General features: G+C 50.5%; 1 protein-coding gene across 2 annotated transcripts; it reads right to left on the reverse strand.

Moving 5' to 3' along the window:
* Positions 1 to 2,078: 2,078 nt before the first annotated feature.
* On the reverse strand, positions 2,079 to 16,415 carry Il10ra (interleukin 10 receptor subunit alpha). 2 transcript variants are annotated; one of them, XM_057768996.1, is made up of 8 exons: positions 16,292 to 16,415; positions 14,361 to 14,481; positions 13,679 to 13,863; positions 12,694 to 12,860; positions 11,501 to 11,651; positions 8,504 to 8,625; positions 4,704 to 4,736; positions 2,079 to 4,597 (listed from the first exon to the last, which is right to left on the reverse strand). In XM_057768996.1, the coding sequence occupies exons 1-8, from the start codon at positions 16,356 to 16,358 to the stop codon at positions 3,686 to 3,688; spliced, it is 1,758 nt and encodes a 585-aa protein (XP_057624979.1). In that variant the 5' UTR covers positions 16,359 to 16,415; the 3' UTR covers positions 2,079 to 3,685. The 2 variants fall into 2 exon arrangements, with proteins under 2 accessions (XP_057624979.1, XP_057624980.1); XM_057768997.1 differs by lacking the exon at positions 4,704 to 4,736.
* Positions 16,416 to 17,720: the final 1,305 nt, after the last annotated feature.

Here is a 17,720-nt window from a genome sequence, read left to right on the forward strand (position 1 = left end):
GCTGAATCTCACGGTAACTGCTAAAGGAATGGAACGCTGGGCTGGCAAGAAAGGCCATCAAAATGAAATGGCTGGGGTTTTAATAAAGGTTTCCCTGTTTTCTGCCCAGTTGCCTTTGCTGAATGACTTGTACTTTGGCCAGAGTCACCTTTTACGAACATGAATTCCATCCTACCCAGTCCTTTCTCATCAGTGTTTACAGAGTTCCAGCCCTGTTTGGAGATTTATGGGAAATTCAGTGAAGTTCAGATCACTCTGTCAGTGAGAGGCACCATAGGCCTTCTCATTAATAGCAATACACTTAATTTTAAGTTGTGGGTTGGCTTCAAAGAAACCCTCAAACCCATGAGCACTGCAGGAAATGAGTGAGTCAGGCTTCTCAGTATCTGGTGTCCTATCGGTGGGGGCGATTGCATCGGTACCCGGCTGCCTGGACATGCCCTTCAGGTTTCTGTGTGGCCCCAGGCAAGCAACAGCTCAGGCTCCCTTCTCTTCCCATGACGGGCTCTGAGAATTGCCAGCCTGTGATGCAGGTGCTGTGCGGGCTCTGTGGGTGGTACCCAGCCTCTTGAGGTGCTGAGCGTTCTGTAGGTGCAGTGTAGGCTCTGTGCGTGACCCGACCTCTCAGAGGGATGAAAGTTCTGCCACTGTATATATGGGGGAGGACAGAGGTATTTGTGGCGGGGGAAGGGGAAGGGCAAGGCAATTTCTCGACTCTAGTTATTTACGAATTTGGGAAAACACAGTTTCACAGAATTTCCTCCTCTGTCAGTGTGAGCCCATTTCCCTTCTCTCTTTGCTAAGAGGAAGTTCCGTTAGCTCACAGAAACCCAGAACCACACATTCCTCAGCTTGGAAAAGCCCTTGAAGGAAGTGCTCAGCTGAAGACCAAGTGTGGCCTTCTACTGGGGACTTTAATCTGAATTCCAGAGAAGCCTGAAAGAAGTATTCCATCAGCTGCTGCCTGGAAGAGTCCTCTAGACTCCCCACAAGCCCTAGCTTCACTAAGGAACCAACTGACTCTCCCACTGACAGATCTAGGCTCGCTGACACTCACAGCTCATCTCTGCCTCTGTTCTGTCCTGCAAGCCTGCTTCTCACAATGATAATTTCTCTTTTATCTATCCAGTGCTCAGGTGCCATCCCACCTGCCTCAGGAGCTTGTCCATGGGGAAGAAGCCATCCCCAGCACCATTTCCAGAAAGAATGGTCATTGCACCTCTCTTTTCTGACCCAGCCAGGAGGTCCCCAAGGCAGAAGTAAGCCCATGCTGCACACACACGTAGTGTGGTGCTGTTCAGGTTCTCTGCAGGAGAAGAGACTGCTGTCTCTCCAGAAGACCTCCTTTCTCAGAGTGAACAGGGAGGGCTCATGGGAGACAGTGGGAAAGGACCTAGTGTCCTGATGATCTCAGACACACAGACACCCAGGACTCAGGCGTGGCCCCTACATTTGCTGCACCCACAAGATTGAGTTCAGAGAGCTGTGCCAACCCACACACTGATTGTTGTGGAAAACACCTTTAGAACAGAACTCGGGAGGCTTCCAGCCTATGGGAACCACCCAGACACATCTTCAGGGTGAGGTGAGCGGGCACAGTGTCTGCAGATCTGGCTCACTTCCGTCCTGGAGTCCCACATTGTCAGAACTCCCATCCCAAACACTGGGGTGCACTTTCCACCATGTAGTCTTCTGAAAGAACACCCCAAACCCCTCTCCGTCATTTTTCATCTGTTTCTAAGAAAAGCAGTCTGCTTCCCTTTCTGCCCTAACAGCCCTTGACAGATGTTTACCCATAGAATGCCAGATGTGGGTACCACAGTAATCTCTTTTCATCCATGATCTCATTTCAACCTCATGATTTCACCATGACAACTGTCACTTTTGTGTCACCTTTGGGCAATCAGAAACTGTGAGAGAACATGTGCCTTCCCCAAGGTCACAGTTAATGCTGAAGTTGGGTCTGTCCGCATGGGCCCAGGTCTGCAGACTATCTCCTCACCAGTGGTCCACAGTTACCATGAGAAACGTGATGGTTTTCATAAAACACCCATTTATTGTAATGAAAACACGCACCATTCGCTCACCGTTGGGGGCACATTCATGCCCTTTTTCTCGGTGGGACTCCACAGTCTGAGAGATTGGGCTTGTTAGGAACTTTTCAAGTTTTACATACAGACAGGAACTGAGGCGCAAAGAGGAAATTGTGACTTGCCCAAGGTCACACAGCTAGAAACAGTGCAGTCAAAACTAGAGCTTCTAAGAGACCCTGAGCCCTGCGCCTGTGCTATGCTGCCTCTCCAATAAATAAGGGAGCAAAATAAATAAATAAAGGTTCCTAGGCAATCCCAAGGAATCCTTCCAACTTCACAAGGAGCTCTGGTACCAGGCTGGCATCGTGACCTTCTTGGCAGAGTGGCAAGCTCATGGCTGGCTCTCCCAGGTCACACAGCCGGTTCTCAGAAAGCTTCAGAGAAAATCCGGGCTCAGGGATAGGCACTATGAGGGGACCAGCAGCCTTGCCCTTTCTCCAGCATCCTTGCTTGGAGGCTGCAAACTGTCCTTTGAGCACAGGTCTCAAATACAGTCTAGGGAAGTGGGACCAGCCCTGAGCTCCAGTTACTAGCAGCTATCTTGGCACAAGGGCCTAAGCTCCTGCAAGATCTCTGAGACCTTGGCATGAGGCAGAAGCTACCTGTGGGCAGATGGTTTCCACAATCTACTTCCTCCTAGCCCAGAGGATGGCAAGATCGAAAATATCACCCCCGGGCCAAATTGTCTAACATTCAGCATGAGGGATTTCCTAACGATTCACTCTTATTTTAGTTCTCTGAAGAAGCTGCTGGACCAAGGTCATGGCAGCTCAGGACCCTGTTCTCTGGGTCTGTAGTTAGAAAACAGCAGCAAATACAGATATCTAAGCCCTAAGGCTGGGCCAGTGTCTACGCCCAAAGGCCACATAAAGGGTAGTGTGCTAACACAGACAACCATAGTTTGTCTGGCCTGTCAGCACAATAGTGAGAGGCAAGGAGCAATGGCTCGGCCACTGAAGATAAGCCGGGGGGGGGGGGGACACAGATGTCAAAAAAGGGAGCTGTCTGTAGATGGATAACAGAGACACCCCACAAGAGTCACAGATTGTGACTCTCAGTCCCTTTAGCCCCATGGTTCTGAAGTACCTGGCTGATCATTCAGGGTGGCATGCACCTCAAGATCTTCCAGTTACAGGTACCATGTCCAAGTCGGGGCGCATCTCTCCGTAACAACATTAAGCCTGGTTCCTGCTCCCTCTGTACTCTGCAGGAGGCTGGCTACTCCCGCTCCTCTGTGGACCTCCAGGCTGTTCTGACTTAAGCCCGGTAACCTTACCATATCTAGAAATCCCCGGGGTTCCTCCCAAACACAGGTTCTTCCAGTACAGAACCCAGCCCTGAGGAGTGAGGTCTCTGTCTACCCTGCTCAGCTAGGCTGGAGTCCGCACGGCCCATCTCAGCAGAAGCAGATACAACCTCCCATGTACCGGACACTTGCCCAGCAAGATGGCCTTTTCCTGCCCTGTGGGGCCTGGCTAGCTGGCCTTGGTGGATTTGTAGAAAAAGGCCCACACATTTCTTTGACCCCTGGGCCCTCCTAGTGCAGGCAGGAGAGCAGGCATGGCTGGAATACAACGAGCCCTTAGACCATGTCATTCCTCTACCTGCAGGCTGGAGATCAGCGGCAGGGTGGCCAGGTTAGAGTCAAAGCTATCCAGGAGGCCACCAGGGGCTGCCCCATAGTCCAGAGGGGCAAGTTTATGGGCAAAATTCCAGCCCTCTGTGCTTAGGTCATCACAGCTAACCACGCCCAGGAGTGACCATTCTTCAGTCAGCTGACTCCATTGCTTACTCGGGGTCCCTGCTGGTGCTGGGGTCTGACCTTGGGATTCCTGTTTCAAATAACCCTTGGCCAGAGCTGGTGGAGGCCAAGTTAACTCAGCCTGCAAGCACACCCTGAGTTTAGGGTCAAAGTCATCTGTCAAGGAAATCTCTTTGTCCACATGTCCTGCTGGGTCTGCTGCCCCTTCCTTCCATTGGGTCTGTTTCTGGTAGCCCTGGGATCTCACCATGACTTGGTCTTTCTCCTCAGGGACTCCAGGTTCTAGGAGATGGACATGGTCCAAGGCAGAGTCACTCTGTGTGTTCTTAGGCTGTCCTGGAGAACTCTGGATTAAGTTAATGTCACTGTCTTCCTGGCCCTGACTGGTGAATCCAAATGGCTGCTTCCAGGCGGGCCCCACGCTGGAATGTAAGCTGGGTTCCTGCAGGCAGATCCCACTGTCTGTGTTGTCCCCACAGCTGTCCCGTAGCTCCAGAAGCTCTTCCTTTCCCAGAGTCCCTTGTGCCTGGAGGTGGGAGCCAGGGAGGAGAAACTGGGACTCTTCAGTCTGCAGTGAAGGCTTGCCACTACCAAAGCCACTATCCGTGCTGCCATGCAAGACTGAGTCTCTCAGCTCTGGGGACACCTTCCGGAAGGCCTCCAAGTCCAGGATGTGGACGGTGTTAAGAGTTTCTGGGCAGACAGGGTTGACTGGGAGGAAGTCATGGGGCTTCTCGAAGACCTGGGAGGAGAGGCAGGGTGAGTGTGACCAGTGTCATGCTCAATTTGACTGTATTGAGAACCATGTGGTTCTACAAAGTATAAGGGTGTTAGCTTGGAAGACTTACCCTGGATATGACACTATCCCGTGGGCTGGAGTCCTGGGGTGAATAGAGAGGAGAATGTGAGCTGGGCACCAGCATTCACCTCTCTGCTTCCTGACTGTAGAATGCGACCAGCTGTCGCACGCTCCTGCTGCCATGCCTTCCCTCCCGTGGTGGCCTTGCACCTCAAACCGTGAGCCCAAACAAACCCTCCCTTCTTCGAGTTGCTTTTGCCGGGCACAGGCCTTTGCCACAGCAATGAGACTTATACAGTGAGAGGTGTGGCCACCTGCAAGGACCTTCTCAGGTGCCAGGTGAGCAACTGTGGGGGAGGTGTAGAGCGGGAACAGCCTGCAGGGTGCTCCTCAGATTCGTACTGACGTTAGAATTTTCTCCCAAGGGGACTTCATGGTTTGGCCCAGGCAGGGACACAGGTAACTAGTGTTCCCAGGGCCACATTTCATGGGGTCTTACTGAGACTGGAGAAATCTCTGCGGCCTGGAGGAGGCTTGGAAAGCCAGGCCCATACTGAAGTGTATTTCAAACTCTTTCAACATCAGTCCCAAGTAAGAACTAGTTGCTAAGTAAGCACCTGTGTGTGCAGTGCATGGAAGTCACTGAGGCTAGTCATAGGGAGTAAGTAGCTAGGTGCCCCAGTGCGTTTAACCCCACCCCACCCCACCCCATCTTTCTATCCTGCCACCCTTTGAGTTTTGTAGCTTGCAGCCGAGGGCTCACTCTCCTTAGTTGCTAAGGGTCCCGGGGAAGTCACTTAACACTTCAGTTTGTCCCTCTGCTCTCTCCATGGTGGTACCCTTCCTGTCCTGGGCAAGGCAAGGGTAGCCCTGTCACAGGGCCCTTGCTGACCACTGTCCTAGGGATACTCTTAGCACTCCAATTGTCTGTGTCCTCTTTATCCAGCTCGGATGCCACGTCTTCAGAGGGACTTTGCAGGCCAAACCAGTGTGCAGCCATTTTCCCCATGCTTCCTTCCTTCCTTCTTCCTAAACTTAGCTCCTCTATGTGCTGGCTGATCTTATGCCCACTTGACACACAAGCTAGAGATATCTGAAAGGAGGGATGCTTAGTTGAGAAAATACCTCCACAAAATCTGCTGTAAGGCATTTTCTTCGTTAGTGATCGATAGGGGAGGGCCCAGTCCCTGGACTGGTGATCCTGGGTACTCATCAGGGACTGGAGAGATGGCTCAGTGATTAAGATCACTTGCTGCTCTTGCAAAGGACTGGGTTTGGTCCCCAGGACCCACATGGTGACTCACAACCATCCCTAACTCCAGTTCCAGGAGTCCAATGCTTTCTTATGGCTTCTGCAGGGATTAGGCACTCATATGGTACACATACATACATACATGCATGCAGGCAAACACTCATAAACATAAAATAATGAAAATAAATTTTCTTAAATTTAAAAAATATCAATACCAATCATAATACATCTGAATTTTCACTATTAAATAAAAGAAAGCAGACTGAGCAAGCCATGGGGAGCAAGTCAGTCAGCTGTTTGTCCATGGCTTCTGCATCAGCTCCTGTCTCTGGGATCCTGCCCCGTTTGAGTCCTATCCTGACTGACTTTGACGATGAGCAATATGGAAGTGTAGGTCAACGAACTCTTTACTCCCCAACTTGCTTTTTGGTCCCGGAATCTCACTGCAGCCCTAGCAACTCTACTTAAGACACTGCAATGTGAACTGTAGAGGCAGTGACCATCCAGTCTTACTCCTCTCTGTAAGCGCTGAGCTGAGTCAGGTTTGTTGATTGACTCTGCTGCACCCCTGCCCGCATTTCCTTGACGCTTAATGACTCCAAAGCAATGCCTCTTGGTTGTGTCCCTGTTACTATGTCCACTATGGCCAACTAGGTCCACAGTGGCCACAGTGATTAGCGATGAAGGTTGTATCTTTTAGCAGCTTGTCACTGAGCCAATATCCTTTTTCTAAATTTTAGTTTCTCATCCATAGATGAAATTAACGACAGCACGATCCTTCTGATGGTGAAGGTGAAGTGTGTGCAATGGTTGGATCGTCCAGGTTAAGTAAAAGACACTCAATAAATATATGCTGGGTGGAATCGTACTCCCTGGCAATTCTATAGGAGTTTCATCACCCCTGTGTCCTAGAGAAAAACCCAAGGCTCAGAGAGCTTAGAAGATATGCTTGGAGTCATCAACAAAAAGGACAAACCCAGAGTTATACACAGCTATCTGGATTTGCGATCCCCAGTTTGCTTCATAGAACTGACATAGAACTGACTTCAATGACCTGCTGGAGGCTCAGCTCAAATCGGCAGATGGCTCAGAGTAAATTCAGGAACGTGCCAGGGCTCTCTCACACAAGTCACGCCCACAGACAGGGGCAACTGTTAAGTGGACCTGGGCAGTTTAAATCAGAGGAGCAAAGCTCTCACGGGAACAGCAAAGCTGCGACGCACAGGCTCAGAAGGAATCAACAAGCAGTTGCCTGTCATTCTGGGCATCTGGTAATCTCTAATCTCTGTCTATTTCATGTTACATTTACAACTGGCTGGCACGGGCTGGTATCAAGTACAGGGAACTCCTCAAGGCTACATCTGCAGTTTCTTCCCTGACAGCACTTGTAACTAGGGAGGATGCTCTGTAGTTAGCTCAAACACCATTTTACTCATCCCTGAGCCTCTCCAGGCACAGGGCTGCCCTCTCCCACTTCCTGGATCCCACTCTCCACAGAGCCAGGCTCAGCAGTGTGGTTCATTCACCCCAAACCACCAGCACCCAGGCTCCTAGCCCCTGCACAGACTATGAGCTAAAGTTCCCTTGGAACAAGCCAAGGGACATGCGTCTGGGGAACTGAATCTCCCGGGAGCACGGCGAGAGATGATGAGGACAAACTTTAGCTAGATGCAGGAAGAACTAGTAAACCCTTGAGAACTGTAAGTGCTGGCTCGCCCATCTCTTCCTTAGAGTTCTTTACCAGTTGTGTCATTGACCTGAGAATGGACTCTTGCCTAGGCAAAGGCCCCGATTAGGCCAGGCCATCCCATCTTGACACACACATACATTCACTTTCTCCTCTCTCCTCTCCCTCTCCCCCCTCCTCTTCCTGCATGTATGTGTGTACCTGTGTCTCCTTATTTTTCCTAGAGACTCCAGGACTCCTCTATAGGGTTGTTTCCCTTCCCAGTGCCTGTCCAACTAGGTCCATATATACATGGTCTACAGCCATCTATCATACATTAATAGTGCATATATTATCCAGGGTCCAGGGGCTGTGGCTAGCCACCTCTGACACAGCCTGAGACCAGGCCAGAGACAAGCAGAGGTATGGGATTCTTATAGGATGGCTTCTGGAGGCTGGTTTATCACATATGCCTCTGTCTGATAGAGGAAGGAGGTCCTGGCTTCCCCACAAGCCCTTTTCTCTATGGGTCAGCTCTCCACTCTGCTCTCTCCTCTCTAGGACCGCTCTAGCCCTCTTTCTGTCTTGCAGACTCCTCTCTCAGCAGCCTCACCATAGGATGATACCAAACCTCCCCTACAACTCCTCCCAACTGTGTGACCCTGTGAGCACAAGCAACCTAGTTTACCACTGATTAAAATGAGGATAATAACCGGGACCAATTCATGATGTCCAGCGGCTGCTCCACAGGCCATTGCCTGGATGACAAAACCATGCTAACTCAGCATGCGTGCACCTGCGTGTGCATGCGGTCTCTGGGCTACTGAGAGGCACTGTTCTCCAGACTGGGTTTAGTGTGTGCTTGCCCTCCACAGTGCTGGATGAGGATGCCCTGACCATACAGGAATATAGGAAGGGACAGAGCACTCACCAGGACTGCAGGCAACTTCCCCGGGCGTCGCCGGATGTAGTGCTGGAGAGCCAGGCAGACCAGGGCTCCGCAGAGTATCAGGATGGAAGTGAAGAGGATGCTGAGATTGGTCAAGGTGAAATCTGCAGACCCAGAAGGATAGGTTTGAGGCACAAAAGGTACAGTCCCCAGAGATCCCTTGGCTATGATGAGAACATACTCGGTGAATGGCCCCAGGTCATCCCCACAGGCAATTGGTGGACCAGAGCCCGAGATGTATCTAGGTTCCTAGAAAGGTTCAGTTGTCACCAGTTCCTTCAGTAACACATAGGCTCTGCCTCTGGGGGACTACCACAATGGCCAATGAAACACTGAGGCAAGGGAAAACTGTAGGTGAGAGCTGAGCCTGAGGCATCTGTATCTAAATCCCAGCTGTACCTCTTATGAGCTGTGGACAAACTAACGAATCCGTTGTAAAGAATACGAGTCCCACTGTCTGTGTATTCAACGGGAAAAGTTACAAAACCGCCTCAGGATGGTTTTCAGACACCGCACCTGTGTTGCCTGACCCTGGTAGCTTTCTTAGCTGTCGATGCCAGCATCAACCCATTTTACATATTGAGATCCTGAGGTCCTGAGACACTAAGCCACTCGTTCTAGGTCACATGTAAGCAATAAAGCCAAGATTCCAGCAAACCTTTTGTACATAGGATGATGAAAATCCCAGCAGCACACAAAGCGGCTGACATACATTTGGTGACTTATTCTGCACTGGGTCTTTCACGACAGTGAGCTACACTGGAATATATCACAACTCTGTGAAGAGTCCCTTTCATGTTTGCTGGATGGGACACTCCTAGAGCACACACTGGGTACAATGTGGACACTTACATCAGCTGCCATGACTTGCTAGCTATGGTTCCCTCTGGGCAGTCAGCAGGTTGAAAGGCTCCCAAGGATGAGACACAACTACACTTGATAACCCATCCTGGGAAAGGGCCTGGGCCCCTGGCTGAGGGCCCGGAACCAGTTCCTGCTGACTCGAGCAGCTCTGTCAGGGAGCCAGGTCAGCATTGTTTGTGTCTTCTGGGATACTCAGGGCAGGGAGGAGCCCTTCCCACAGTGGCCCTGAGGAGGACCAAACAGGAACAGGAGAGAGGGGTCCCTGGAAAGCTCAGCTGTGCTCAGGTGGAAGGACCCCAGTGTCACCTCCTGGCAGGAGTGAAGCTATTCTGAAGAGACTTTCCAACACCCTTCTTTTGGCTATCTGACTATAGGAACTGGCTGGCTTTCCCTAGGAGTCTCGTGCTGGGAGAAGAAGGCCGAAGCCTGGTGCCAGTCAAGGGGAACTTGTCTCCTGGAGATTTCCCACAGTTCTGACAACAGACCAACGGGAGAGACTGAAGTTGAGATAATGATGAAGGTTCACGCGATGATAGGTGGAGCCATGCACCCTGACCTGGTCTGCTTAGTCCTGCACGCCTCCTCCCCCCTCTCCCGACTCTAAACCTAAACATCATGTTGATTTTCATGCCCTTAATACCCTGGAAAATCGGCTTTCAGGGTCACTAGTCATGTTTGTTTCTTGTCCCCATGTGGCCACATTGAATAAATTTTCCATTTTTGCCATTCACTCTGAGTCTTTATTAAACTACTGAGGATGAGTGGCTGATCTTGCTGGGGTGCTGTCGAGACAGGTTCTGCTGGTAGCATTGGTAATAATTCTAGCAAGTTGTGGCCCAGAGAAAAGGCACACTTTGGATAACAGCACACCCAGCAAGTTATCATGGACAGAAAGAAAAGATTGAAGAATCCCTTATAACTGCCTCAACTATGCTATTTTGGAGATTTTTTTTAATTGTCCACTTTGGTCAGCATTATCTGTTTTTTTTATCTCTATTTGGTGAAGCAGAGAAATTAGTATTTGGAGTTTGATGTGGATGCTTAAGAAAGTTTTGACCCTTGGTAAATTCCTCCTGCTTTGCTGAAACTTGGGCTTTGATTTCCTGTCTATTAAGGGGTCCTTTGAGCTGTGTGTGTGGTTTGTGTGTGTGTGTGTGTGTTTATGTGTAGTATGATGTAGTGGTGTTGTGTTTGTGTTGTATGTGCACATATGTGTGGGATGCATGTGCAGGTCAAAGGTCAAGATTAGTGTCTCTCCTTGACCATGCTTGTGTTCTTTCTTTTGGGTGATGGCGGCATAGGGTCTCTTGTGCAACATTCCTAGCCTGGAACTCACTTATGTAAACCAGGTTGTCCTGGAACATACAGAGATTCACCTGCTTCTGCCTCCTTAAAGGTGTGTGCCATTGTGCCTGGTTTTCCACCTTGTTTTTCAGGGTCTCTCACTGAACCAGGAGCTCACTAATTTGGCTAGACTCCCTCTTTCTGGCCCCTCTTCTGAGGAGGGGGGTTGGGATCACAGAAACACACACTATGTCCAACTTTTACATGGGTTTTGAGAATTTGAACTCACCTCCTCACGCTTGTGAGGCAAGTACTGAATGGACTGAGCCATCTTCCTACTTCCTTGAAGCCTTCTGGATTTGTGAATCATTATTGGTGACCACTGGGTAGTGACTGGCTTTGTGTTTTGAATTCTTTTGAATTGTTACAGTTCTGCTGAACTATTTTGGGGCACCATGCCATTTGCACGACAAGCCTTAAACTATTCAGATAACGCAGAAGTTGCCAGGACTCAGTTGAGCCACGGGAGTTCTGTTTTGAATGTGTATGTGCACATGAAACAGAAAAACAAGCATGCTGGGATGTCATTGTGATTGACATAACCAAAATGTATTAAGATTTTACTATCTTTTTATGTCCTATGATAATTTTTTTTTTTTACTTAGGATAATTCTAAGCAGGATGGGGCAAATTCTCCCATGGGTCGTGTGAAGAATGACGGCTCTATGTAGAAGCTCTGGGCCCAATGTGGGCACCAGCCACCCTGAGCATTGCTTTCTGGATTGTTCTGGACAGTTCCAGCACCCTCTGTCTGCAGTCTGGGCCACTCACATTGCTCCGTGAGACGTAAGCACTGCTCCTCTGACCATTCTGCTCGGTTACTTCGGGTTTCCACCAAGGGCTTCACCTTGATACAGAACTCTCCCATCTCTCTGGGGACTTTGAGGGAGAAGTTCTCCTGTTCCACTGTCATGGTTGTGTTCTGAAATGGCAAAAGAACAGTAAACAATCCTTCTAGGCGTGATACACAGAAGCTGAGGGTGGGCGGGGCCTAGTTTTGGTTTTCTGCTGGAGATGAGCCCAGGGCTTTGAGATGCCAGACAGGGGCTGTTGCTAAGTGAGCCAGCCCTGGGGGAGTGGGGCTCTCTAGAGAGCACACTGCCAAGTATCTTCAGTCATCTTTTTCTAAGATAACAAATCCCGTGATTGTCAGTGCAGCCCATCGTCTCTGTTAACTACCCAGTCTAGTTTTGTTCTAATCATTTGTGTGTATGTGTTTGTGTGTGCATGTGATATCTATTGCATACACATGAATGTGTGCATTTGTGTGTGTGTGTGTATGTGTGCATGCAGTGCGTGTGCCACAGCACATTCATGGAAGTCAGAGATCAATCAGATATCAGTCTTTGTCTTCTACTTTGTTTGAGACAAGATCTCTTTATTGTTTGCCACTGGGTACTCCTAGCTCGCCTAAAGCTTCCTCAGAGTCTCCTGTTTCCAGCTTCCATCTTACTGGAGGAGCAATGGATTACAAAAGTGTGCTACTGAGTCTGGCTTTATGTGGCTTGTGGGGATTTGAACTCAGATCCTCCTGCTTGTGCATAGAAAACTCGTTACCTACTCAGCCATCACCCCAGCCCACTGCTTTTACTTTAATAGAGCAAAGGGCGCCTTTTATAGAAGTGGAAGCTCTTCACAGAAAGTATTAGAAACAACTGAGGTAGGAGCATCTTATGGAGTCTAGCCGACAGGGGTTGGATTCCAGTACATCTGGAGCCTCTGTTTCCTTATCTACAACGTGGAAGAAAACACTGAAGGGTGTTTGTGTTTGCCTTGCGCACTGCTGTTGGTAGGCATGTTCTCCTCACTGTCTCCTGGGAATAGTTTGAGAGATATGCCTCTATCAGTTCCCTCCTGGATCCCCATAACCTCTCTTTCCTGTGTGTGCCAAGCTCCCCAGTGGGGATGTTACAGTGATTCTAGTTTAGGTAGCCTTGGTCTGGTGGCCTTAGAGAACCTCATACCTTCTCCTCCTGAATCTTTCGGACGGAAACCATGTATTTGCGGAAATTCTCGAAGATCTGTTCATACTCGTCACCTGCAGGGACTATCTGGGGCCTGGGGGGATGGATCGTCCCAAAGATGCGGTCATGTGTTACCTCCAGTGTCACACTCCCGACCGTCAGAATCACTGAGAGGGAGAGGGGCAAAGGCATGAGGCTGAGAACTAGGGATGCATCCACAGCCTGACTCCAGGGTCAAACCTTACCCACTCTAAAGCCTGGGCCTTGGGTTTACAACTCTACCCCACATAAGAACTTCTTAGGGAATGTGTTACAGATGCTATAGGTCTTCTGGCATCTGAGAAATCTGAAATTCTCAGCCTGGGTCCTGGAAACACAAATTTTCAAGCTACTCCCTAGGGTATGCTTTCTGCAGGCAGCTGACCCTCACATATAAGCTTGCACGTGGGAACCAGCGACCTTCCAGCGACCTTCCAAGTTTTACCTTGAGCTCTGAATCCCACAGAACGAGCCCACCTCGTACCCAGATCCCGTGCAGGCCCAGGGTGGATGGAAGAATTCCACCGTGGTCAGGCTGACTCCCTTGGAACTCCCCACGAATTGTCTTCACTTTTTTCTTCAGTGTGTCTTCCAGCCTCAAAGGCAAGACCTGGGAGATTCACCCCTATGAGGGGCCAGGTCTCATCTGAACTCTGTCTCTACCTGCTTAGGGATGAGTACCTCTGCCTAAACTCTACAAGTTCACAGTGATGCTTCTCGTGAGCCAGACATGCCAACCACTCCACGGCCTCTTTTACGGAGGGTAAACAATGTCAGGTCCCTTTAAAAGCTCCGACAGCTTTAGATCTGTTGAGGCAACAAGTTCCCTGGCCAGGAAGCCTGGTGATGTGAGAAGCCATGAGAACAGCAGAAGAGCCCTAGGCTGGAGTTCCTGACTGGAAGGGTCCCAGAAGGTCATGTTCTAGGTCTAGGAGAGGCAAAGCACCTTCATCCACTGTGAAGCGGGTCTCAGTGACGGTCCAGTTGGAATACTTGTTGTTGTCTACTGCCCGGACTCTGGCCAGGTAGCCACGGCTGCGATATAGATCCAGGGTACACTTGGTGAGATCACAGGACGATGCCTGGACCTTTCTACAGCTGTGGATGTCTTTCCAGTTTGTGGTTCCGTACCTGAGGAGATAGCAGGGCAGGCACTGGGGAGGCAGCTTGGACCCACGCCTCTCTTCCTTAAGGGGGAAGGAAAAGGCCAAGGTGGAATGTTCCCATAATGACAGAAAGGGAGCAGCAACCATCAGGACCCTAGTCCTAGAGTCTCCCTCTTCCTCGGTCAAGGTCCCCGTTGACATCCATGGTCTATAGGGCTTCTGTGTGGGAAGCTAAGTAACTCAATACTCCACAAGAATGTGGTAGCCCACTCTGAATTCCCTGCTTCCTTTCATCTAGTTACACTTGTGAGTACATTCCCATAATCCCAGGAAGCCCTTAGAGCCAACAGCTGCCCACCTTAGGGATCCCAGCACACTGCTCAACTCATGATGCTTAAGCAAGGATGTGTCAAAGAGGTGTGTCAGAGTCCCTTCTGGTCTCATTTCAACAGTAAATCAGTCACCTAGTCCTTCCCCTATCTCTTTCTGGTCCCCCCACACCCTTTGGGCCCTGTTTCTTACTTCTTGAGTGCCACGTCGTAGTAGGTACTCTTGGTCTGATCTGGGATATGTGTCCAGCGGAGGATGTGTTCAAAAAATCTGGCTTCAAACCACACAGAAAAGGGGCTGGGCAGCTCTGTCCCTAGGGGAAAAGAATGCCAACACTAGAGAAATCACAGCTATCCCCAGGGACTAGGAAAAGGATGGTGATAGTGGGAAGGGTTATAATTCACATACTGGGTACTATGGTCCATTTAGTGATCACAGCAGCTCTGGGCTCAAGCTAGACACATGCAAAATTTACTAAGGAAGAAACAGAAGCCCAGAGAGTCAACTGATTTGCCCAAGGGCAGTGGAGTTAGTAAGGGGCACAGTGAGGACCTATATCCAGAAAGAGTTTGATTCCACAGCTAGTGTCCTGTCCTTCTATCCATAGCTGTACGTGATCAGAATCTTCCTGAGGGACTGACAAGGGTAACCTGAGTCTGAAACATTCCAGGAAGCTGGCTGGGAGTGAGGGGTATGTGTGTGAGCAGTGAGCTCGCAGGTGAGCCAGTCCCTGGCTCTGCCCAATTCCTGTCCTTGTTCTAGCACTATCCCAAGACTAAGTTCTCATCCCAGCCCTGCCCTGAAGCCATGGCCCCTGGCCTTTCCTGGATACACAGACACCTTGCTTGTGGACATCACTGTGCGTTCCGACACAGAAGACATCTTGGGATTCGGGGCTTGGGGCTTTTCCCATTCCTTGGTTTCTAGCTATAACCAGATGCCTAGGTGAGTCTGGAAGTAGAGGCAGAGTGAATCAGTCATCTGTGGCCCCAGACCTCCTCCCAGAGGTCTCTAAGGCAAGAAACTCAGTCTTGAGATTCAAATAAGAATGTCCATTTCATTGTTACATGAAACACAGAGGTTTGTACAGGGTCGATACACTGGCAAAGAGTTAGCTCCAGACTCCTGCAATCTGCTCCCTTCAGCTAATGTGTTCCGGCTGAGGAAATTCTGCTGATGAATTCTGCCATTTAAATTCTGCAACTTAAGAGTGTGCAATGCCAACAGCCCTTGTTCCTCTCCAGCCTTCTTGACCCTTTAAGATGACTTCTCTTGAAGGCTGCTCTGCACCCACTTCCCTTCTTCTCAAAACTATCAGTTCCACCAGTCATGTTTCTTTTTGAGTGACGCTGTCATTCTCAGAAAATACACTTGTCCCTGCCCCCTTTGGCTTTCTTTCGTGTACTGCCTTTGAATCTCAAGACTGTGTTTCGGTTGCAAAACTCTGGGAGGGTGAATGAAAAACTAAGCCCATGTCTGTGGTGTTTGGGCTGGCCACACATCCCCAATGTGGCTGTAGATCACATGACTGGCTGTGTGGATTTACTTCAAACTTTATAGTCCTGTAGAAGTGTTTTGGGACCCCAGTTTTCATGCTTCTATGCCATTTATGTCCGCTGTTTCATCTCTCCTGGGCCACTGAAACCTAGCTCGAGCTGAGGGGTAGGTAAAGTGGGAGGGGGGTAAGTGGCAGCCGGAATGAGTTGAGGGCTAAAGACTACCTGCGATGGTCAGGGAGTGGGGGACGGGAGAAGGGGAAGGATGGGGGTGAGATGGGTAGGGTTCGGTTCGGGGAGAGGAGTCTAAGAAGTGGGGAAGTCATGGAAGAGTCAGAGCCCCAGAGAAGCAAGGGTTAAGTTATGGTGTGCTGTGAGGTGGATAGATTTGGGAACAGGGGTACGGGATGGGAACTATAGACCTGACACATCCTTTGATGACCACTCCAGAGCTGCCACGGTTAATCTTAGCCTCCTCCACTTCCACAATAGGTGAGCCCGAGACCCAATTTTGCCAGCGTGAAGGAGCCGGAGCTGGGAATCGCGGAGGTCCGGAGAGGGCCATCCAAGCCGATTCTCCGCGGAGTGTAAGTTTGAAAGCAACAGAGCGAGCTCTGGGGAGCCTACCGTGTGCGCGGGAGCCCTGGCTCAGGCTGGCGAGAGCGGTGAGGAGCGGGAGCAAACGCGACAGCATCCTGGGCGCACAGCCGCATCGTCTGCCGGAGCCGGCCTTTGCGCCGCCGGCCGCGGCTGTGAGGATTGAAGACTGTCGCCAAGTCCTGGGAGCCCGGCTGGAGCGCCGCCTGGGGGCGGGGCCTCGGTAGCCCCGCCCTCATTTCGCGGAGCTCGGAAACCTCTGTAGTCTAGGCCTAGTCAAGGCGAATCTCCTGAGGTTTTGGTCTCAAGGTGAAAGTGCAGCTGAGCCCTTCTGCTTGCTCCCAACATCATGGGGCAGCCTGGCCGCATGTGTGTGTGTGTGTGTGTTCACAGCGCAGGTGGCCAGGGTGTAGAAGCTTGTAAGTTTTTGCTGTGTTTGGAAGCAGAGCTATAGTGGTCAGCGAGGCCAGGAACTGATTGACTGTGCCAGGCCAAAGCACAGGTGTGTAAGGACACTTGTGAGAGTCCTGGTGTTGCCCTAGCTCTCAGCTAAACCAACAGCGAGAGACTACCTGACTTCATACTTTTGGAGGGAGTCCACGACACTGCCTCCTCCCCGCCCCCCACCCAGCACCTTGAATCTGCAGGTTAGCCGTGATATTTGGCCTGATGTCTTGAGACCTGGTATAACCCAAGTGTCTCTTCAGTAGCCAAGACCTCAGTCTGCCTTCCGTTTCACCAATGATGTCACTGTGGGAGAGACCAGGTTTTGCCCACCTCACTTATTGGCAGGGGCACTGCTACCACAGGAGTGCAGCACTCACAGGATTTCAGGGTGAATCTCGACCGAATTTAATGGAGATGTGCACAGCGCCTGTGGGCCCATCTGCCAGGCACATACATATGCTGTCCTGGAGACCCTGTTTTGTTCTGGGAGGGCACACACACACACACAAAAAGGGCTGGAGTCACTAGATGTCCTTGGGCTCTTAGGAGGACATTTCCCGCTCCCCTTGGTGCCTGCTGGTCACACTGAAGACACACACTACTGTGTGGAGCACGTATGGGCGACCTTTAACCCGCAAGCTGCATGTTCCTCAGTGTAACTCCCAGTCCTGCCTCACTTAAAATCGGAAACTTACTGAAAACAGTACAAGATGTGAGATATTCGTTAGGGGTCCCATCCCTGCTCCGGCAATTGGATTGAGTGTTTCTCCAGTGTGAACTTTGTAAATGACAAGGTCCTGTCACTATGTCAAAAATTTGGACACCCCTGTACCTGGAGAAAGGGGCTCCAACTTGGGGTGTGGGACACGAGCGTTGTGTGCATGACCTGGGAACGAATGATGTGTCCCCCCCATGGCTTGTGGAGATACAAGCTTGGTTTAAACACGATGGGGATGAGCTATACATGCCCATGGTTAGCCAGGACACCCTCAGGGGACAGACAGCCTTGTTA

The sequence above is a fragment of the Chionomys nivalis genome, chromosome 4 (genome assembly GCF_950005125.1).
Source record: "Chionomys nivalis chromosome 4, mChiNiv1.1, whole genome shotgun sequence".
Lineage (NCBI taxonomy): Eukaryota > Metazoa > Chordata > Mammalia > Rodentia > Cricetidae > Chionomys > Chionomys nivalis.